This window comes from Mytilus californianus, unplaced genomic scaffold (genome assembly GCF_021869535.1).
Source record: "Mytilus californianus isolate M0D057914Y unplaced genomic scaffold, xbMytCali1.0.p SCAF_2, whole genome shotgun sequence".
Taxonomy (NCBI): domain Eukaryota; kingdom Metazoa; phylum Mollusca; class Bivalvia; order Mytilida; family Mytilidae; genus Mytilus; species Mytilus californianus.
The window spans coordinates 4,756,888-4,781,266 of NW_026262668.1; the positions used below are offsets into that span (position 1 = coordinate 4,756,888).

The 24,379-nt window shown below is 32.3% G+C and overlaps 1 protein-coding gene across 1 annotated transcript in view; it reads right to left on the minus strand.

Moving 5' to 3' along the window:
• Window positions 1-11,458: 11,458 nt before the first annotated feature.
• LOC127729126 (40S ribosomal protein S5) overlaps window positions 11,459-24,379 on the minus strand; it is a 30,059-nt gene continuing 17,138 nt past the window's right edge. Inside the window, exons 4-5 of the mRNA XM_052236784.1 lie at window positions 12,715-12,942; window positions 11,459-11,575 (exon numbers count right to left, since the gene is read on the minus strand). Of these exons, the coding sequence (XP_052092744.1) occupies window positions 11,507-11,575; window positions 12,715-12,942 (297 nt within the window). The 3' untranslated portion in view covers window positions 11,459-11,506. The remainder of the gene's footprint in view (window positions 11,576-12,714; window positions 12,943-24,379) is intronic.

The window sequence follows — 24,379 nt, forward strand, 5'->3', positions numbered from 1 at the left end:
CTGGATTATTCTTCGTTGAATTCTTAAATACGTGGTTCGCTGTGACCCACGAAAATTGGTATACCACAAATAAAAATGAATCCACAGTATAGTATCCATAAAACAGATGTAACCAGGAAAACTTAACATTGACAATGAACCATGAAAACGAGGTCAAGGGTCAGATTAACTTTGCCAGGCAGATATGTTCACTTTACAATCATTCCATACATCAAATATAGTTGACCTATTGCTAAAATATAGGGCATAAAAATAGTCTCCATAAAAACTCAACTTTGAGCTAGAAACCATAAAAATTAGTTCAAGGTCAGAGCAACCATGCCAGATAGACACAAGCACCTTGATCTGCTTACCCTTCCGGAGCACCGGAGATCACTCGTTTTTTGTGGGGTTCGTGTTGCTCAGTCTTTAGTTTTCTATGTTGTGTTTTGTGTACTATTGTTTGTCTGTTTGTCTTTTTTTTTTTTAGCCATGGCGTTGTCGTTTATTTTCGACTTATGATTTTGAATGTCCCTTTGGTATCTTCCGCCTCTTTTACAATCACTTTGTTCACCAAATATAGTTAAGACTTATAGTATCCAAGAAAAAGACCAGACCACTAAAACTACCGGTAAACATGTACCAAAATACCATGAAAATATATATGGTCAGTCAGATTTACATGTACACCTGGCATTCATTCCATACACCAAATATATTTGACAATGCTTTATTTATAGCATTTGAAATATGGACTTGATCACAAAACTTAAGCCTAGACATATCTTATAGGCTCCTCAGGTTACTTTTGTATGCTGGACTTACTTCTTCATTTGGTCTCTGGTGGATAGTTGTCCATTGGCAATGATACCTCATCTATTTTCATATAAATTTGTAAGGATTCCATGTACCAACTATAGTTATCATATTATTCATATGTGAGATATTCACATGACAAATAAAAATGTTTATTTAGGCCCTCTTTGAACCATAAAAATTAGGTCGACATGACAAACTTCTTAACATACATGTAAGGCATCTGTTTACAAGGCATGATGCATCCAGGTATTCTGCCTTGAGAAATGAAATGCTCTATATAATTAACTGTCAAGGCAGGACTAGCAGTTGTACGTCTCCACTCATCATGTGACCCTTCATACAAGCGAGGTAGCAGTCCCGTATATTGTATTTGATTTTGCATCCATAAAGCCTTTTCCAGATAAATGGGGAATGTGTCCATGGGACACAGATGATGCCCCCCCTTGCATATATCGTTAAAAAGGGATTTAACTCAAGAGCTGTAAAAGTGACTCAACCAAAGTAAGCATTGTGTATACGTTTCATAACATTTGATAGAGGCAAACTTAAAGAGAACAGAAATGAAAAATTCAGCAATTTTTCCATTTATAAAGGGGCATAACTCTAGAACGGTAAAAGTGACGCCACCAAAATTCGAACTTGATCTGTGTTTTTGGTAATAAGAATTGTGTATAAGTTTCATAACATTTGGTTGAGGCAAACTAAAGTTAGAGAACGGAAATGAAAAATTCAGCAATTTTTCCATTTGTAAATGGGCATAACTCTAGAACGGTAAAAGTGATGCACCAAAATTCGAACTTGATCTGTGTTTTTGGTAATAAGCATTGTGTATAAGTTTCATAACATTTGGTTGAGGCAAACTAAAGTTAAGAGAACGGAAATGAAAAATTCAGCAATTTTTCCATTTATAAAGGGGCATAACTCTAGAACGGTAAAAGTGATGCACCAAAATTCGAACTTGATCTGTGTTTTTGGTAATAAGCATTGTGTATAAGTTTCATAACATTTGGTTGAGGCAAACTAAAGTTAAAGAACGGAAACCAATTTTGGGACGTACGGACATACAAGGGTAAAACTTAATGCTCCTACCGCTACAGCCGTGGCATAAAAAAAATGTTAGTCCTTTTTTTATAATTTATATCCTTGACCTTTGACGCAGTGACCACAAAAAGAAAAGGGATCTTCCTCTGATCATGCACCAAAGTTAGGTGGCAATCCCACAGAAGTATTTGATTTAGTTATCTGAAACCAAAATGGCCGACAGGTAAAAACTTTATACCCGGCCCTACATTGGATGCATATTCATGAAGACTAAGTTAATGTGATATGATGAAAGAACCTTAGTGAGCGCGCTCACATACCCCACGTCCCCACATTGTCATTGGAGAAATAAAATAAGTGTAAGAAACAAAAATTGTATCAGAAAAAAAAATTGAATCATAATTTCCTGTCAATATGCACATCTACATAGTATGTCCTTATTATCTACACAGTTTCATGAAATTCTGTTGTGTGGTTTGAGAGGAGTTGCGATGACAAAAGGTTGCAGTAGTATATTGGGCAAATAAGTTCAAAGGGGAGTAACTCCTGGAAAAAAATTGAATCGTAATTTCCTGTCGATATGCACATCTACATAGTATGTCCTTATTATCTGAAAAGGTTTCATGAAATTCTGTTGTGTGGTTTGAGAGAAATTGCGATGACAAAAGGTTGCAGAAGTAAATTGGGCAAATAAGTTCAAACGGGCGTAACTCCTGGAAAAAAAATTGAATCGTAATTTCCTGTCGATATGCACATCTACGTAGTATGTCCTTATTATCTGAAAAGGTTTCATGAAATTCTGTTGTGTGGTTTGAGAGGAGTTGCGATGACAACAGGTTGCAGTAGTATATTGGGCAAATAAGTTCAAAGGGGCGCAACTCCTGGAAAAAAATTGAATCGTGATTTCCTGTCGATATGCACATCTACGTAGTATGTCCTTATTATCTGAAAAGGTTTCATGAAATTCTGTTGTGTGGTTTGAGAGGAGTTGCGATGACAACAGGTTGCAGTAGTATATTGGGCAAATAAGTTCAAAGGGGAGTAACTCCTGGAATAAAAATTGAATCGTAATTTCCTGTCGATATGCACATCTACGTAGTATGTCCTTATTATCTGAAAAGGTTTCATGAAATTCTGTTGTGTGGTTTGAGAGGAGTTGCGATGACAAAAGGTTGCAGTAGTATATTGGGCAAATAAGTTCAAAGGGGAGTAACTCCTGGAAAAAAAATTGAATCGTAATTTCCTGTCGATATGCACATCTACGTAGTATGTCCTTATTATCTGAAAAGGTTTCATGAAATTCTGTTGTGTGGTTTGAGAGGAGTTGCGATGACAAACTGTTGCAGTAGTACATTAAAGTAAATAAGTTCAAAGGGGCGTAACTCCTAGAAAAATAAAATGCTCCGCAGGGCGCAGCTTGATACGACCGCAGAGGTCGAACCCTGAACAGTTGGGGCAAGTATGGACACAACATTCAAGCTTGATACAGCTTTGCATTTGGATTGTGATTAAATATTTGACACAGCATAGGTTTCTAACACAGAATGAATGTGGTCTAAGAACTTAAAAATTTTAAATTAGACATTCACCTATTATGGTCCAATATCCAAAATCTAAATACAGATTCAGCATATCAAAGAACCCCATATATTCAATTTTTGTTGAAATCAAACAAAGTTTAATTTTGGACCCCGATTCGGACCAACTTGAAAACTGGGCCCATAATCAAAAATCTAAATACATGTTTAGATTCAGCATATCAAAGAACCCTAAGAATTTAATTTTTGTTAAAATCAAACTAAGTTTAATTTTGGACCCTTTGGACCTTAATGTAGACCAATTTGAAAACGGAACCAAAAATTAAGAATCTAAATACACGGTTAGATTCGGCATATCAAAGAACCCCAATAATTCAATATTTGATGAAATCAAACAAAGTTTAATTTTGGACCCTTTGGACCTCAATGTGGACCAATTTAAAAACGGGGCCCAAAATCCAAAACTAAATACACGGTTAGATTCAGCATATTAAAGAACCCCAAGAATTCAAGAATAAAACCCCATTGAAATTGATCAAGAAATAAGCAATTTATACGAAGTATCTTCTTTTGCACAATACTGTGCAATTAAATATTTCTTGCTATTGCGCAATACTGTACAATTGACAATTTCTTGCTATTGCGCAATATTGTGCTATTGGATATTTCTTGCTATTGCGCAATACTGTGCAATTGAAGATTTCTTGCTATTGCGCAATACTGTGCAATTGAAGATTTCTTGCTATTGTGCAATACTGTGCAATTGAAAATTTCTTGCTATTGCACAATACTTATTATATAATAATTTACACATCCTGTTTGGTGTGTATCTCCTACCATATCATTATTATTTGCTTTTAAATATAAATCAGAAATAACCAACTTAAAATGGAAAATTTTAAAAGAAAATAAAATGCTCCGCAGGGCGCAGTTTGATACGACCGCAGAGGTCGAACCCTGAACAGTTGGGGCAAGTATGGACACAACATTCAAGCTTGATACAGCTTTGCATTTGGATTGTGATTAAATATTTGACACAGCATAAGTTTCTGACACGGAATGAATGTGGTCTAAGAACTTAAAAATTTTAAATTGGACATTCACCTATTATGGTCCAATATCCAAAATCTAAATACATGGTTAGATTCAGCATATCAAAGAACCCCAAGAATTCAATTTTTGATGAAATCAAACAAAGTTTAATTTTGGACCCTTTTGACCTCAATGTGGACAAAGTTGATAACGGGGCCCAAAAATCAAAAATCTAAATACATGGTTAGATTCAGCATATCAAAGAACCCCATATATTCAATTTTTGTTGAAATCAAACAAAGTTTAATTTTGGACCCCGATTCGGACCAACTTGAAAACTGGGCCCATAATCAAAAATCTAAATATATGTTTAGATTCAGCATATCAAAGAACCCAAAGAATTCAATTTTTGTTAAAATCAAACTTAGTTTAATTTTGGACCCTTTGGACCTTAATATAGACCAATTTGAAAACGGAACCAAAAATTAAGAATCTAAATACACGGTTAGATTCGGCATATCAAAGAACCCCAATAATTCAATTTTTGATGAAATCAAACAAAGTTTAATTTTGGACCCTTTGGACCTCAATGTGGACCAATTTAAAAACGGGGCCCAAAATCCAAATAACTTAATACACGGTTAGATTCAGCACACTAAAGAACCCCAAGAATTCAAGAATAAAACCCCATTGAAATTGGTCAAGAAATAAGCAATTTATACGAAGTACCTTCTTTTGCACAATACTGTGCAATTGAATATTTCTTGCTATTGCGCAATACTGTATAATTGACAATTTCTTGCTATTGCGCAATATTGTGCTATTGGATATTTCTTGCTATTGCGCAATACTGTGCAATTGAAGATTTCTTGCTATTGCGCAATACTGTGCAATGGAAGATTTCTTGCTATTGTGAAATACTGTGCAATTGAAAATTTCTTGCTATTGCACAATACTTATTATATAATAATTTACACATCCTGTTTGGTGTGTATCTCCTACCATATCATTATTATTTGCTTTTAAATATAAATCAGAAATAACCAACTTAAAATGGAAAATTTTAAAAGAAAAAAAAAAGGAAAAAAAGAAAAAAAAGGAGAAAAAAAAATCCCCCCCCCCCCCCAAATTTTTTGAAACCACTTATGATTCATCACCCCCAAACTCAATCCCAGCCTTCCCTTTGTGGTATGGAACCTTGCAGTACAATTTCAGAGAGATCCATACACTTGAACACAAGTTATTGTCTGGAAACTAGAATAAACTGCTTCGCTGAGCGCAGCTGGATACGCCCGCAGAGGTCCAACCCTGAAGAGTTGGGACAAAAATGGATACAATATTCAAGCTTGATACAAGTCTGAATTTGGATTGTAATTTAATATTTGATATATTATAGGTTTCTGAATAAATGTAGTCAAAGAACTTGAAATTAGTTATATGAAAGATTTCTTGTGCAATACACTGAGCTGTTGCGCAATACTTAGTAAATCTGTAGTCAGACTATAAACAAATAAAATCTTTTAACTGGGAAACGTAAATTCGAAAATTTATAAAAATCAAAAGGGAGCTTACAAAAATAGATATTAACAATTTACCAAAGTTTCATAAAAAATGATGTAAGCATTTTTGAGTTATTTACCGAAAACTGGAAAATCCCCCTTTTTGTAATGAATAAAACCCCATTAATTGGTAACATATAGTCTGAAATTTATAAAAATCAAAAGGGAGCTCATGTCAATAGAAATAAACAATTCACCAAAGTTTCTTGCAAATTAGTGAAATTGTTTTTGAGTTATTGTCTGAATACTGGAAAATCACCCCTTTTTATACGACCGCAAAAAAATTTTGAGGTCGTATATTGGTATGACGTTGGCGTCGTCGTCGTCGTCGTCCGTCGTCGTCGTCGTCGTCCGAATACACAATGGTTTTCGCACTCTAACTTTAGTTTAAGTGAATGGATCTCTATGAAATTTTACCATAAGGTTCAATACCACAATAGGAAGGTGGGGATTGATTTTGGGGGTTATGGTACCAACAGTTAAGGAATTAGGGGCCAAAAAGGGGCCGAAAATAAGCATTTTTGTAACTTCCAGACATAACTTGTGTGTTAGCATATGGATCTCTTTGACATTGTACCACAAGATTCCATATCACAAAGGGTCAATGCTGGGATTGATTTTGGGGTTAATTGCCTCAAAATTTTAGGAATAAGGGGCCAAAAGGGGGCAAAAAACAAGCATTTTTCTAGTTTCATGACAATAACTTGTGTGTAAGTGTATGGATCTTTCTGAAATTTTACTACAAGGTTCCATTTCACAAAGGGAAAGCTGGAATTGAGTGTTGTGGTAATTGCCCAAAACGTTTAGTAATAAGGGGCCTAAAAAGGGGTTTAAAATAAGCATTTTTTAGTTTCTAGACAATAACTTGTGTTCAAGTGTATGGATCTCTCTAAAATTGTATTACAAGGTACCATACCACAAAGGCAAGGCTGTTATTGAGCTTGGTTTGGGGGGAAAGGGGGGTGGGGTGATGAATCATAAGGGGGGCGGGGGTCAAAAAAGGGGTAATTTTTTTTTTCCTTTTTTTTTTGCTTAAAATTTACATTTTAAGTAAGTTATTTTTTATCACGAAGAGAAAGTAGGAATTGAGTTTTGGGGTTAATTGCTCAAACATTTATGAATAAGGGGCCAAATATTGGTCGAAAATAAGGATTTTTTTAGTTTGCAACAAAAACTTGTGTTCAAGTGTATGGATCTCTGTGAAATTGTATTGCAATGTACCATACCACAAATTGAAGGTTGTGATTGAGGTGGGGGATGATGAATCAAAAGGGGGTTGAAAAAATGTGTGGGGGGTAGGATTTTTTTTTTTCCTTTTTTTTTCTTTAAAATTTTCCATTTAAAGATGGTTGTTTCAGATTTATATATGAAAGAAAATAATAATGATACGGTTATATATCATGAGGAATTGAAATTTAAAATTATGTATATTGGAAATTTAGGTTACATTGGAAAGTAATAATTGGCTTTGGGGGGGGGGGGGGGGGGGGGGGGGGGGGGGGGGGGGGGGGTGGGGGGTGGTGGGGGGGGGGGGGGGTGGTGGTTATGGGGCTCTAATGTTTAAGGAATAAGGGGGAAAAAAGTTTAAAAAACAAGGGTTTCCATTTTAATAGACAAATAATTGAGTAAAGAACATTATTTAAAAGCAGTGTAAGGTTGGTAATTCAAACTCATTTAAATATCTCATCTACACTGCTTTTAAATTATGTAAATTGGAAATTTGCCAATAACTTTATTGTTAATAAATGCATTGGAAATTTGCCAACAATTTTAGTGTAATAAACTTCATTGGAAATTTGCCAATATAAAATTTTGCTGCTGAAGGTTTTTTGTTTACCTTTAGCCTTGACTATGAAGTCATTTTCTATTTTTATAGCCTTATAATGTAGTTGAATTATTTAATACTTTTATGATGTGTTTAAATGGGGTTTTATCATGTTTATGGTTGCAAATTTATTGTTTTAGTATAATAAACTCCATTTAAAATTTGCCAATAAAAAAAAATTTTGTTTATTTTTAGCTATGATTATGATGTCATTTTCTATTTTACTTTTATGGTTGCAAAGAAATTTTTATTTTTAGATATTACTGTTAAATGATGCTGATTAAGGTTTTTGCTATGTTTAGCCATGACTATGATGTCATTTTCTATTTTAATATCTGTTATGATGTATTTAAATGGGCTTTTATGGTTACAAAGGAATTTTATTTTTAGATATTACTATAAAATGTTGCTGATGCTGATTAAGGATTTGTTTATTTTTAGCCATGACTATGATGTCATTTTCTATTTCAATACCTTTATGATGTAATTTCCATTTTTAGATATTACTGTTAAATGATGCTGATTAAGGGTTTTTTGCTATGTTTAGCCATGACTATGATGTCATTTTCTATTTTAATATCTTTATGATGTATTTAAATGGGCTTTTATGGTTACAAAGGAATTTTATTTTTAGATATTACTTTAAATGTTGCTGATTAAGGATTTTTGTTTATTTTTAGCCATGACTATGATGTCACTTTCTATTTTAATACCTTTATGATGTATTTAAATGGGCTCCCATGTATTTAGATTTTTGATTATTTATACATGTTACCAAATTGGTCCACATTGAACAAAAACGGTCCAAATTTCAACTTTATTACATTACATCAAACATTGAATTCTACATATTCTTTGATATATTGAAATTAACAAACAATTAAGTTTATGGATATTCCACCATAATAGGTAAATTAAATTTTTTCCAGTTCTTACACCACATTCATCCTGTGTCAGAAACCTATGCTGTGTCAAATATTTAATGACAATCCAAAGTCATAGCTGTATCAAGCTTGAATTTTGTGTCCATACTTGCCCCAACTGTTCAGGGTTCGACCTCTGCGGTCGTATCAAGCTGCGCCCCAGCGAAGCATTTTATTTAATGAATAAAAACCCCAAAACTCGAAAACGGTAAATCCGAAATTTATAAAAAACAAAAGGGAGCTCACGTCAATAGATATGAACAATTCACAAAAGTTTCATGCAAATTGGTGAAATTTTTTTTGAGTTATTGTCCGAAAACTGGAAAATCCCCCCTTTTTTAATGAATAAAACCCAAAAACTCGAAAACGGTAAATCCGAAATTTATAAAAAACGAAAGGGAGCTCACGTCAATAGATATGAACATTTCACAAAAGTTTCATGCAAATTGGTGAAATTGTTTTTGAGTTATTGTTCGAAAACTGGAAAATCCCCCCTTTTTTAATGAATAAAACCCCAAAACTCAGAAAACGGTAAATCTGAAATTTATAAAAAACGAAAGGGAGCTCACGTCAATAGATATAAACAATTCACCAAAGTTTCATGCATATTGGTTAAAGCGTTTTTGAATTAATGTCCGACATTTGACGATGGACGGACGGACAGACGGTCAACGGTATACCATAATACGTCCTGTAAACGGGCGTATAAAAATGTGTTTTTTGGCCCCAAATTCCTAAACATTTAGGCCAATTACCCCCAAACTCAAACCCAGCTTTCCCTTTGTGATATGGAACCTTGAAGTACAATTTCAGAAAGATCCATACACTTACACACAAGTTATTGTCCTGAAACTAGAAAAATGCTTGTTTTTTGCCCCTTTTTGGCCCCTAATTCCTAAAATATAAGAGGCAATTACCCCCATCATCAATCCCATCCTTCCCTTTGTGGTATGGTACCTTGCAGTACAATTTCAGAGAGATCCATATACTTGAACACAAGTTATTGTCTGGAAACTAGAAAAATGCTTATTTTTGGCCCCTTTTTGGCCCCAATTCCTAAACATTTCGGCAATTACCCCCAAACTCAATTCCAGCTTTCCCTTTCGTGATATGGAACCTTGTAGTACAATTTCAGAAAGATCCATACACTTACACACAAGTTATTGTCATGAAACTAGAAAAATGCTTGTTTTTTGTCCCTTTTTTGGCCCCTAATTCCTAAAATTTTGAGGCAATTACCCCCAAAATCAATCCCAGCATTCCTTTTGTGATATGGAACCTTGTGGTACAATGTCAGAGAGATCCATACACTAACACACAAGTTATGTCTGGAAGTTACAAAAATGCTTATTTTTGGCCCCTAATTCCTTTACTGTTGGTACCATAACCCCCAAAATCAATCCCAACCTTCCTTTTGTGGTATTGAACCTTGTGGTAAAATTTCATAGAGATCCATTCACTTAAACTAAAGTTAGAGTGCGAAAACCAATGTGTCTTGGGACGACAACGACGACGCCAACGTCATACCAATATACAACCACAAAAATTTTTTTGCGGTCGTATAAAAATTGAATCGTAATTTCCTGTCGATATGCACAACTACATAGTATGTCCTTATTATCTAAAAAGGTTTCGTGAAATTCTGTTGTGTGGTTTGAGAGGAGTTGAGATGACAAGAAACAGGACTGACGGACAGACGGACGGGTCAAAAACATTATACCCTCCGCAACTCGTTGCGTGGGGTATAAATATGATGAATATACGAAGACATTTTGTACTTGACCAACAAGGTTTGCTCACAGTGTGCAGGTTAACCTGTCAAGATACCAAGACACATTGCTGCAACTCCCAGTCTTAGTTCTTATTGTGAGTTACATCCTTGGTAAAAAAAAGAGCTAATATCAATTTTAAAGTCTGTCATTTAAGCTGTCTAGGAGTGATACACATCATCATGCACTTAAAATGAGCATGCTATCACAAAAACAACAAAGGCAGTAAAATTCAATTGAAAGAAATATATCAAATGGAAGTAAACTATTAAGTTTATGAATTCAGAGTTAAAATTGTAATTTGGCATTAAATTTTATAAGCTTGCCTCTTAATGAAATTGTATACCAACCTTCAAGCTGATGTGACCACAACTTCATGGTAAAACTACCTGGACCAAAATCTAACCGGAAATCAACTTATTACACGCTCATATTTGTATGTTCAGCTAACCATGAAATCAGGGTTAGAACCATAATTTTGTGTATAATTTACAATGTTCCATTACTCAGGTTATATTTAATATCTTAACCAAAGGTTTTAACCTTATATGGGACAGATGAACAGCAGAAAACATCATGCTTCCTACTACTAAGATGCACATACAAATGAATGACATTAGACCAAAGCCTACAGTATATCAACATATGTATTATGTTGTCTGCCTTATTTCAAAGCACCTGTCCAAAAAAAGCCTGTAAAACTGACTACTTAACAAGTACCAATCAAATCAATAACATCCTAGGAAAACACACACATTAGTTGATTTTTGGAACTATAATTCTAACGTAAACTGTAAATTTGGCTTTCTATTGACTCTGAACATTTCTGATGAAATCTCGAAAAAAGCTTTTGTTGAAAATTTACAATAGTAAATGCACACATGTAATTTTGAATTTACAGTAACAATTTTGTACAATTATATGATATTCAAATCATCAGGTGAGGTACAATGAGGTAATAAAGAATAACAAATTTTTTTCACATTTTTTTTTTACTTCATCTGAGATATCTGACAGTCTCTTAACGATTAGATTTAGCAACACGTTCCAACTCGTCCTTCTTCTTAATAGCATGAGAGTTAGAAGATCCCTGTAAATAGATTAAAAAGTCATGTATTAGACATAACTATAACTTTAAACAATTTATCTTACAGTAAACAAAAATATTTGAAAAAAAAATTAACAATGCAAGTGTTTTTGCGCACATGCACAAAGTATCAACATCAAATCAGGTCAATGATGGACATTTACAATCCTGTTACTTTCTTTCCTATTTCCAAAAGGTAACATATAATTAAAGATATAACTTTCATGTTTTTGTATTGCTCAGTCTTTAGTGTTCTTTGTTGTGTTTTGTTTTTTTGCTATAGTGTTGTCAGTTTATTTTCAACTTATGAGTTTGAATGTCCCTTTGTTATCTTTCGCCTCACTTTTATAAGAAAACAAGGTTAAAACTTAATGCCCCCACCGCTACAGCGGGGGCATAAAAAATAAGTTGACCTAATATGATCTTTATGCTTTGTGTTTTTGTAAAGTGTTATTGGGTTGCTGTCTGATCAATGTTTATCCAAAATCTCCATTTATTCATATTCAAAGACTTTTTAAATGACATTTATAAATGGAGTGCTAACAATTTTAAAGTATATATCATAGATCAGAACAAGTGAGTACAAACTTGGAACAGGATCTCATCACAATCAGAGAGGGCAAGTTCCTATCATCATTTCTATGACATATTACTATTAAAATTAGTCATTATTAGAAATTATTTTTTTGTGTGTAAATTTTGATATATTCAGTACAAATATATCCTGTAATTATGCATCACAGCCAGAAATAAATTTTTCATATTTTTTCTACTGGGTAATAATCCACTAATCTAATTCAATACACCATACAAGCTTAGGAGAGTGTAATGCTGCATTTCTGCTATTAAAAACAATTGTCTTCTATTACCAATTAGTATGTTGCTAACTGTAACAAAACCATCATGCAACATCATAATCATGTCTACACAAATCAAATACAGTGCACACACAGATTGAGTAAAATTTCGATGAGAAGTAAATCACTGCCCCAGGATTCTCGTTTTCGATTTAAAAAAGATCCACAGAAATTTTGCGTTACCATATATTTTCAGTACAGTTACCCTATGTAGAAAGAGCAGCTAAAAAAGTATACATTAGAAATGTACATGTATGCTAATTTTGATGAATTGTTAATTAATACCTTAGCAGCATTGATGAGTTCATCAGCCAAACACTCAGCAATTGTCTTAATATTTCTGAATGATGTGTCCCTGGCTCCAGTACACAGAAGCCAGATAGCCTGGTTTACTCTTCTTAGAGGTGACACATCAACAGCTTGACGTCTTACTGTACCGGCACGACCAATTCTGGTGGAATCTTCACGTGGTCCACTGTTAATGATTGCATTCACCAACACTTGTAAAGGATTCTACAAAATAAAGTTGATTCTAATTTAAGAGTCAATAAAGCATTTTCTTCATTAAATCTGTATATATTTTACCACTGTATCCAGAAAAATACTTTGATCTAATGCAGGCTATTCAATTTTTAAATCTTGAAACTCAAGCTCTTGATACTTGTTCTATTGTAAAATAGATGGAGACAAAGATGATGCCCCTCCCCCCGCATATAATAATATAAAGAGGCATAACTCGAGAAAGGTAGAAGTGACACAACCCAAATTCAATCTTGATCTGTGTTTTGTGGTAATAGCACTGTGTGTAAGATAAATAACATTTGGTTGAGGCAAACTTAAGTTAAAAGGAACGAAAAATTCAGCAATTTTTCCATATATAAAGGGGCATAACTCAAGAACAGTAGAAGTGATGCCACCCATATTAGAACTTGATCTGTGTTTTTTGGTAATAAGCACTGTGTATAAGTTTCATAACATTTGGTTGAGGCAAACTTAAGTTAGAGAATGGAAACCAATCATGGAACAGACGTGGGTAACACTTAATGTCCCCTCCCGTGACAGAGGGGCATAAAAATTAAGATTTGTCATTCAGCCCATTATGCAATCGTGACCCATTTCTCCATGCCTTTTTACATCATATGAAGGTAACCAATGCATTTTGTTACTTTTTAAGAATTACTGTTTTATTTCTGCTTTTTTCTTTCAATATAAGACTAAATCAGTAAATGAGGCCAGTACTTATGCTTCTTCATAATGAAATGAAAATGGCTTTATATCAAACATTATTTACATGTTATATCATAGTTCAGAACAAGTGAGTACAAACTTGGAACAGGATCTCATCACAATCAGAGAGGGCAAGTTCCTATCATCATGACTATGATATTTTCAGTTCTTGGCTTCAGTTATTAGATCTGTATATGTTGTAATTCAATTAAGAACTATCCTTGTCAATAGATTTCCTTGATTTTTTTCAGATTCAGAATAATACAAAATCAAGCCAAATTTCAGGCGTATCTTCTCAAGTAACTGCTCAGAATAGTGTAAATCTAGTATCTAATCTCAAAGGCTATAAAAGAATCCTCCAACACAGCAATATAAATTCCTACATCACAATTATGACTACATGTAGCTGTTAATTTATAGTATAAAAATCATCAGTTTCAATCTCTCATATAATACACCAAAACCACTAGTACATCATCATATAACTTCATAATATAAATATGGGGTAATAAATGTAATATTGTAACCTAGCAGTTTCTTGATAGTTATAAATCATACAGGTACATAGTTCAGAACAAGTGAGTACAAACTTGGAACAGGATCTCATCACAATCAGAGAGGGCAAGTTCCTATCATCATAACTATGTGAATTTCTGTACAAATGATTTGTGTGATGAAAGCATTATTTTAATCACACAAAAATAACAAACAAAAAAATATATTTAAATAATTAAATTTGTGGAAGAATGAGACGTAAATTTTTTTTTTTTTTTTAACTTTATATAATTACAACTTCATCTTGGATAGATTGCATTTACATTTGTAACCAAGATATACACTATTAACTTAAATAAATGGGGAATGTGTCCATGGGACACAGATGATGCCCCCGCTTCAGCAATTTTTCCATTTGTAAAGGGTCATAACTCTAGAACGGTAAAAGTGACGCCACCAAAATTCGAACTTGATCTGTGTTTTGTGGTAATGAGCATTGTGCATAAGTTTCATAACATTTGGTTGAGGCAAACTTAAGTTAGAGAACGGAAACAAAAAATTCAGCAATTTTTCTATTTGTAAAGGGGCATAACTCTAGAACGGTAAAAGTGATGCCACCAAAACAAACTTGATCTGTGTTTTGTGGTAATAAGCATTGTGTATAAGTTTCATAACATTTGGTTGAGGCAAACTAAAGTTACAGAACGGAAACCAATTTTGGGACGTACGTATGAACCTACAGGCGGACAAGGGTAAAACTTAATGCCCCCTCCGCTACGGCGGGGGCATAAAAACAGATGTATTGTAATCAATATCTATCACGAACAAAGAAAACAAGTGATTGTGAGCACTGAAGGGTTAAGAATATTGCTTCACTTTTATTAGCAATTGAACAAATTTAGGCATTTTTTAATTGGATTTATCTTCAATTGTTTTTCACTTGCAATTAGTTTAACTTATTTTTAGAACAAATAAAATAAAACACATGACATAATATCGGAACCAAATTAAACACACCTAAAGGACAATATCATGACTAAAATAACCACAGGTGATGATCAATATCATAACCAAAATAAAACACATGACACAATATAGGAACCAAATTAAACACACATAAAGGACAATATCTTGACTAAAATAAACACATGTGATGGACAATATATATTTGATTTTTGATTTTTTGGTGTTTTAACGCCACTTTTAAGCACTGCTTTTGGGCTATTTTGTGGCGGCCAGTTTTTATTGGTGGAGGAAGCCTCAGTGCCCGGAGAAAACCACCGACCTTCAATAGGAAAACTGACAATCCTAGTCAATTAAGATTGGAGTCTAGTGCACCTGCACGAGCAGGGTTTGAACTCACAACCTCAGTGTTGACTGGCTAGTGAATACAGTAGTAACTACTTAGACCACTCGGCCACAGAGGCCCCTGAACAATATATATATATATCGAAATAAGCAAATACATGTATGACAGACAATATCATGACACAAGAAAAACCAACACCTGTCTTTTCTTCCTTTTATTTGTAAAAGCAATATGCAAGTTTTTACACACGTTATAAACATCACATGAACATACTCTCAAACTAGGCTTAATCAAAACCTCACAATAAGTGTCCAGTACAAAGTTTTACTCCCCATCACATTAACCAGAAATATTTCAATTCTAAAATAAGTTTTCAAATCAAAGTTCAGAACAAGTGAGTACAACTTGGAACAGGATCTCATCACAATCAGAGAGGGCAAGTTCCTATCATCATAACTATGATATTATCATATTTTACTTTTTATTTTTCATTTTATAAGTTTGTTAAGTAAAGTCTTCATCAATGTATTTCTTTGGCATTCTGCAGTCCAGAAAACCCGAGTCAAAGGAAATTATTCAAATGATTGCAACACTTCCAGATAAATCACCTCCTCAGATTTTATGCAAGTATGAGCATATTGTACTTAAAAGGAATCATCCATCCAAAAACAGCAAGATAAATTCTTACATCTATATCAATCACTTTATAAAAATCATACAGTACTTGTAGTCAACATCTTGAAATTTTAGCACTTAAATGAAAACCACCTGCACCAAATCATATCATTAGGCATCATCTAACAAACACTCTGCAACAAGATTCTATCAATTTATTTCTATTCCGTTATATTTGGAATTTCCCTATTCTATTTCTATCTTTAGACTTGTGGTACAAGTTTGGCTAGTATGTAAATCAGAAGTGGTCTGATGTTACTGTTGTTTTCTGCACGAATATTTCGAGGGCGGTAGTACGGGTGGGGTTTTATAGGCATATATAAGTCCTGATTACGTTTGATTATTATCGATGTGCTCCAGTAACTTTGATAGACGAAGTTAACGTTAAGCTCTGCATAATATATTACAGTTATGTTTGTATTGATATGTATTTAGAGGACATTGTGAATGTATATAGATGGAATTGTGGTATATTTTTGTAATTTGTAAAATGTTTACAAGATATTAAATGTTGTTTCGCTGAGAAAATAAGAAAGTTACTGCGAGCAAACAAACCTAAATTATGACTTGTCTCTTATTTAGCCATGTATTTAGTATAGAAATGTTTTAAATTCGGACGAATTCATGAGGGAGAATTTAAAAGTAAAATATGTAACACCTAGCACATGTAGCAGTTTCTAATATAAAATTAAAATCATACAATTTGCATGGCCATAGTTCAGATCAAGCGAGTACAAGCTTGGAACAGGATCTCATCACAATCAGAGAGGGCAAGTTCCTATCATCATAACTATTTTAATTTCAGACCAAAACACACAAGATGGAGACATTGTTATCACATGAACATAGGAATATATAATTATATAATAAAGATATGTTATCTTTTGGGAGAATATGATTCCCAACATATCTTTCTGGAATATGAATGATACAGACCCCAAATTAAAACCTCAATGTTATCTTGTAAAGATTACATTCAGTTACAGTTGATTACATTTAACAGTCAGAGCTCTGACATAAACAAGTCAGAATAAAATGACTTCCATAGGTCAGATATAATTTGATGTAAGTGTTGTCTCCCTTCTTGCACTCAACAGAATATGACTTGTACAGGTCAGTTTATGTCAGACTTTAATTTATCATAAAATGACTTCCACAGGTCAGATTTTGCACAAAATATTGTGACTTAATATCTTTATATTCTAATAAGATTTATGCCCCTTTTTAATGCATTTTGACTTCGAGAGGTCATTTTTGTTCTGATTTGAAGCAGTCATTACTACCACTTTGTTATCAATCTCCATAAAAATATGGTGATTACTAGTTTCGAATTAAAGAGTTTTAAAAAGTGGGGCTCATCTGACATCATACCTTCTCCTTTCCAGAATCTAAACATAATATATTTATCTCATCACTTTCAATTATTTCAAAATACAAAGAAAAACCAGGTGAGAAAAAATGGATCATACAATTTTCTGAATATCAAAAGATTTACAAAATACAATATTGGATACATTACATGACAATACTTCAAATCTTCCAAGGAAAAACAAGACACTTATTCATGATAAGACTATGTTAATAAAAGATATATTCTCATCCACTTTAAGCTACTAGTAAATGTATTAAGAGCAAAACATTTATTATTTTAATATTTCATTGAGGTAAATACTGTTGTGCAAACTGACTCAAACAAGTCACATTATGTTCTGACTTACTAAACGTATTACAACTTTTAAGTCTAGTATTGTCATATTGATTTAAAAATGTATAGGTAAGCCAGATAAAAGACTGAGGAAATTAGGTCCCCATAAGTCACAATAATGAGGACTATAAAAAAGTTTATTTGGTATATTCAATATTAAATGTATTTTGTTTTAAACAGGTCAAATCATGTTCTGACTTAAAAGAGTCAGTCCAAAACTAAAATAAATTTATTGAAATATTTAAGCCGGGCATTGCCATATGATATTAAATGAATGTATGGGAACGTCAGATAAAAGACACAGGAAATATATGTTAAGATCCCCTAAAATAAATAACCATTTGACTTAATTGTTTCTAAAAATTTATCAAATAATAAACTCGAAAATGGCAGATTCAGAAGCAGTCTGAAAGCAAGGACTTTCTTGGATTAAATGAAGTACACCTAGCTTTGATTGGAAATTTTGTTCTGTAAACTGACTTTAACAGGTCAAATCATGTTCTGACCTCAAAGAGTCAGTCAAAACTAAACTTATTACAACTTTTAAGTCTAGTATTGTCATATTGATTTAAAAATGTATGGGAGAGCCAGATAAAAAACAGAGGAAATAAGGTCCCCTAAAGTCACAATAATGAGGATTATATAAAAAAGTTTATTTGGTATATTCAATATTTAAATGTATTTTGTTTTAAACAGGTCAAATTATGTTCTGACTTCAAAGAGTCAGTCAAAAACTATACTTTAACTAATTATTGCAACTTCTAAGTCTGGCATTGTCATATGCATTTAAGAATGTATGGGAAAAACAGATAAAAGACACCCAATAATAAAGTCACAATAATGAGGACTATAAAAAAGTTTGTTTGGTATATGTAATATTCAAATGTATTTTGTTTACAAGTTTCATCAAATTATCTTAAAATTTTATTCTATTTCTGTATTTTCATGACTTTTTCTTTTCTGTTAACACATGGTTAAGTTAACACATGGAACTTTTGGTTGTAAAAAATATTATTTTAAAGACCATTTGACTGAATTGTTTCTAAAAAAACTTATCAATTAACATGATTAATTAACTAAACAGTAGCAGATTCAGATAAAGGGAAAAGGGGGGGGGGGGGGGGGGGGGGGGGGGGGGGGGCTTAGAGGAAGAAGACCTAGTTTTGATTGGAAATTTTGTTCTGTAAACTGACTTTAACAGGTCAAATCATGTTCTGACTTCAAAGAGTCAAACAAAACTAAACTTATTTCAACTTTTAAGTCTAGGATTTTCATATTGATTTTAAAATGTATGGGAAAGCCAGATAAAAGCCAGATGAAATAAGGTCCCCTTACGTCACAATAATGAGGACTATAAAAAAGTTTATTTGGTATATTCAATATCAAATGCATTTTGTTTTTAAAGATTTTCATCAAATTATCTTAAAATTTTATTTTATTTCTGTATTTTCATGACTTTTCTTTTCTGTTAAGTTTACACATAGAACTTGTGGTTGCCAAAAAAAATAAAATTTTAATAACCATTTGGCTGAATTGTTTCTAAAAAAACTTATCAATTAATTAACTCAACAGTAGCAGATTCATATTTAGGGGGGGGGGGCGTAGAGGAAGAACACCTAGCTTTGATTGGAAATTTTGTTCTGTAAACTGACTTTAACAGGTCAAATCATGTTCTGACCTCAAAGAGTCAGTCAAAACTAAACTTATTACAACTTTTAAGTCTAGTATTGTCATATTGATTTAAAAATGTATGGGAGAGCCAGATAAAAAACAGAGGAAATAAGGTCCCCTAAAGTCACAATAATGAGGATTATATAAAAAAGTTTATTTGGTATATTCAATATTTAAATGTATTTTGTTTTAAACAGGTCAAATTATGTTCTGACTTCAAAGAGTCAGTCAAAAACTATACTTTAACTAATTATTGCAACTTCTAAGTCTGGCATTGTCATATGCATTTAAGAATGTATGGGAAAAACAGATAAAAGACACCCAATAATAAAGTCACAATAATGAGGACTATAAAAAAGTTTGTTTGGTATATGTAATATTCAAATGTATTTTGTTTACAAGTTTCATCAAATTATCTTAAAATTTTATTCTATTTCTGTATTTTCATGACTTTTTCTTTTCTGTTAACACATGGTTAAGTTAACACATGGAACTTTTGGTTGTAAAAAATATTATTTTAAAGACCATTTGACTGAATTGTTTCTAAAAAAACTTATCAATTAACATGATTAATTAACTAAACAGTAGCAGATTCAGATTCAGATAAAGGGAAAAGGGGGGGGGGGGGGGCTTAGAGGAAGAAGACCTAGTTTTGATTGGAAATTTTGTTCTGTAAACTGACTTTAACAGGTCAAATCATGTTCTGACTTCAAAGAGTCAAACAAAACTAAACTTATTTCAACTTTTAAGTCTAGGATTTTCATATTGATTTTAAAATGTATGGGAAAGCCAGATAAAAGCCAGATGAAATAAGGTCCCCTTACGTCACAATAATGAGGACTATAAAAAAGTTTATTTGGTATATTCAATATCAAATGCATTTTGTTTTTAAAGATTTTCATCAAATTATCTTAAAATTTTATTTTATTTCTGTATTTTCATGACTTTTCTTTTCTGTTAAGTTTACACATAGAACTTGTGGTTGCCAAAAAAAATAAAATTTTAATAACCATTTGGCTGAATTGTTTCTAAAAAAACTTATCAATTAATTAACTCAACAGTAGCAGATTCATATTTAGGGGGGGGGGCTTAGAGGAAGAACACCTAGCTTTGATTGGAAATTTTGTTCTGTAAACTGACTTTAACAGGTCAAATCATGTTCTGCTTTCAAAGAGTCAGTCAAAACTAAACTTATTAATACAACTTTTAAGTCTAGTATTGTCGTGTTGATTTAAAAATGTATGGGAAAGCCAGATAAAAGACAGAGGAAATAAGGTCCCCTAAAGTCACAATAATGAGGACTATAAAAAAGTTTATTTGGTATATTCAATATTAAATGTATTTTGTTTTAAACAGGTCAAATCATGTTCTGACTTAAAACAGTCAGTCCAAAACTAAGTTTATTGAAATTTTAAAGTTGGACACTTCCATATGATATTAATGAATGTATGAGAACGTCAGATAAAAGACATAGGAAATATATGTAAGATCCCCTAAAATAAATAACCATTTGACTTAATTGTTTCTAAAAATTTATCAAATAATAAACTCAAAAATGGCAGATTCAGAAGCAGGGCTTAAAGGAAGTACACCTAGCTTTAATTGGAAATTTTGTTCTGCAAACTGACTTGAACAGGTCAAATTATGTTCTGACAAATTGACTTAAACAGGTCAAATCATGTTCTGACTTAAAAATATCAGTCAAAAACTAAATTTATTGAAATTTTTAAGTCAGGCATTGCCATATGATATTAATGATATGTATGGAAAAGTCAGATAAAATACACACGAAATACATGCAAGATCCTCTAAGATAAATAACCATTTGACTTAATTGTTTCTTAAAACTTATCAATTAATAAACTCAACAGTGGCAGATTCAGAAGGGGACTAAGAGGAAGAACACATAGCTTTGATTGGAAATTGTGTTCTGTAAACTGACTCAAGCAGGTCAAATCATGTTCTGACTTATAAGAGTCTGTCAAACACTAAATGGATTGCAACTGTAACAGTCGGGCATTGTCATGATTGTGATGTGATTGTTAGAATGTATGGATACAAGTAGGAAAAAAGATCACAAATATTAAGTCACAATTTTTAGAACTATATAAAAGTTAATTTGGTATATATTTGATATCTTAATATTTCATTGAGGTAACTCCTGTTGTGCAAACTGACTTGAACAAGTCACATTATGTTCTGACTTCAAAGAGTCAGTCAAAAACTATACTTTTACTAGTTATTGCAACTTTTAAGTCTGGAATTGTCATATGCATTTAAGAATGTATGGGAAAATCAGATAAAAGACACCCAATAATAAAGTCACAATAATGAGGACTATAAAAAAGTTTATTTGGTATATTTAATATTCAAATGTATTTTGTTTACAAATTTCATCAAATTATCTTAAAATTTTATTCTATTTCTGCATTTTTATGACTTTTTTTTCTGTTAATTTAACATATGGAACTTTTGGTTATAAAAAATATTATTTTAAAACCATTTGACTGAATTGTTTCTAAACAAACTTATCAATTAATTAACTCAACAGTAGCAGATTCAGATTAGGGGGGGGGGCTTAGAGAAAAAGACCAGTTTTGATTGGAAATTTTGTTCTGTTAACTGACTTTAACAGGTCAAATCATGTTCTGACTTCAAAGAGTCAAACAAAACTTAACTTATTACAACTTTTAAGTCTAGTATTGTCATATTGATTTAAAAATATATAGATGAGCCAGATAAAAGACAGAGGAAATAAGGTAGCCATAAGTCACAATAATGAGGACTATAAAAAAGTTTACTTGGTATATTCAATATTAAATGTATTTTGTTTTAAACAGGTCAAATCATGTTCTGACTTAAAAGAGTCAGTCCAAAACTAAAATAAATTTATTGAAATATATAAGCTGGGCATTGCCATATGTTATTTAATGAATGTATGGGAACGTCAGATAAAAGACACAGGAAATATATGTAAGATCCCCTAAAATAAATAACCATTTGACTTAATGTTTCTAAAAACTTATCATATAATAAACTCGAAAATGGCAGATTCAGAAGCAGGGCTTAAAGGAAGTACACTTAGCTTTGATTGGAAATTTTGTTCTGTAAACTGACTTTAACAGGTCAAATCATGTTCTGACTTCAAAGAGTCAAACAAAACTTAACTTATTACAACTTTTAAGTTTAGTATTGTCATATTGATTTAAAAATATATAGGTGAGCCAGATAAAAGACAGAGGAAATAAGGAAGCCATAAGTCACAATAATGAGGACTATAAAAAAGTTTACTTGGTATATTCAATATTAAATGTATTTTGTTTTAAACAGGTCAAATCATGTTCTGACTTAAAAGAGTCAGTCCAAAACTAAAATAAATTTATTGAAATATATAATCTGGGCATTGCCATATGTTATTTAATGAATGTATGGGAACGTCAGATAAAAGACACAGGAAATATATGTAAGATCCCCTAAAATAAATAACCATTTGACTTAATTGTTTCTAAAAACTTATCAAATAATAAACTCGAAAATGGCAGATTCAGAAGCAAGGCTTAAAGGAAGTACACCTAGCTTTGATTGGAAATTTTGTTCTGTAAACTGACTTTAACAGGTCAAATCATGTTCTGACTTCAAAGAGTCAAACAAAACTAAACTTATTACAACTTTTAAGTATAGTATTGTCATATTGATTTAAAAATGTATGGGTGAGCCAGATAAAAGACAGAGAGAATAAAGTCCCCATAAGTCACAATAATGAGGACAATAAAAAAGTTTATTTGGTATATTCAGTATTAAATGTATTTTGTTTTAAACAGGTCAAATCATGTTCTGACTTAAAAGAGTCAGTCCAAAACTAAAATAAATTTATTGAAATATTTTAGCCGGGCACTGCAGGGCTTAAAGGAAGTACACCTAGCTTTGCTTGGAAATTTTGTTCTGCAAATTGACTTAAACAGGTCAAGTCATGTTCTGACTTTAAAAAATCTGTCAAAAACTAAATTTATTGAAATTATTAAGTCAGGCATTGCCATTTGATATTAATGATAATGTATGGAAAAATCAATTAATAAACTCAACAGTGGCAGATTCAGAAGGGGGCTTAGAGGAAAAACACATAGCTTTGATTGGAAATTTTGTTCTGCAAATTGACTCAAACAGGTCAAATCATGTTCTAACTTAAAAGAGTCCGTCAAAAACTAAATGGATATGCATAAAATCTGGTTCATAATTTTTGAAAAGATGGAGAGATTAATGAGTCTATATTTTGTTATTCCGACTCACAAATGTCACTATGTGACAAATTTCGGGAATTTTTCTCTCCTTTTGACTGATTCCTATATGTTGTATGGGTGCCATAACTATCACTACAACATGTACAAAGTCAGCACATTCTAAGGGACGCCATCAAAAGACCAATGTAGGATAAAAAAACTTAAATCAAATAGTTTGGGGGTGGGGGTGGGGTTAAAGTTGCTGCAAGTTTTGTTTATCCAAAATCGATTTTACATAAATCCATATTGGTCAATCAATCTTTCCCAAATTAAGTTAAGAGGGGGGGTGGGTGGGTCAGTGAAAAAACTATGTGATGTGAATTAAGTTTTTTATCCTATATTGAACTTTTGATGTCGTCCCTAATGACTTGACCTATTACAGTATTTCTGTCTGAATTTTTTATGAATATTCTGTATTTACTAATTTAACTACATGTATGTTATTGCAAGTGTATTAATTAGCTTTGTTTATTACTTATATTAAACTAAACCTCTATAAATCAATTATCTTTACTCTGGTTATTGATTATATAAGAAAAACTCTGCCTATTACTATATGACTGTAATCTAAACTCTGATTGTTAACATCCT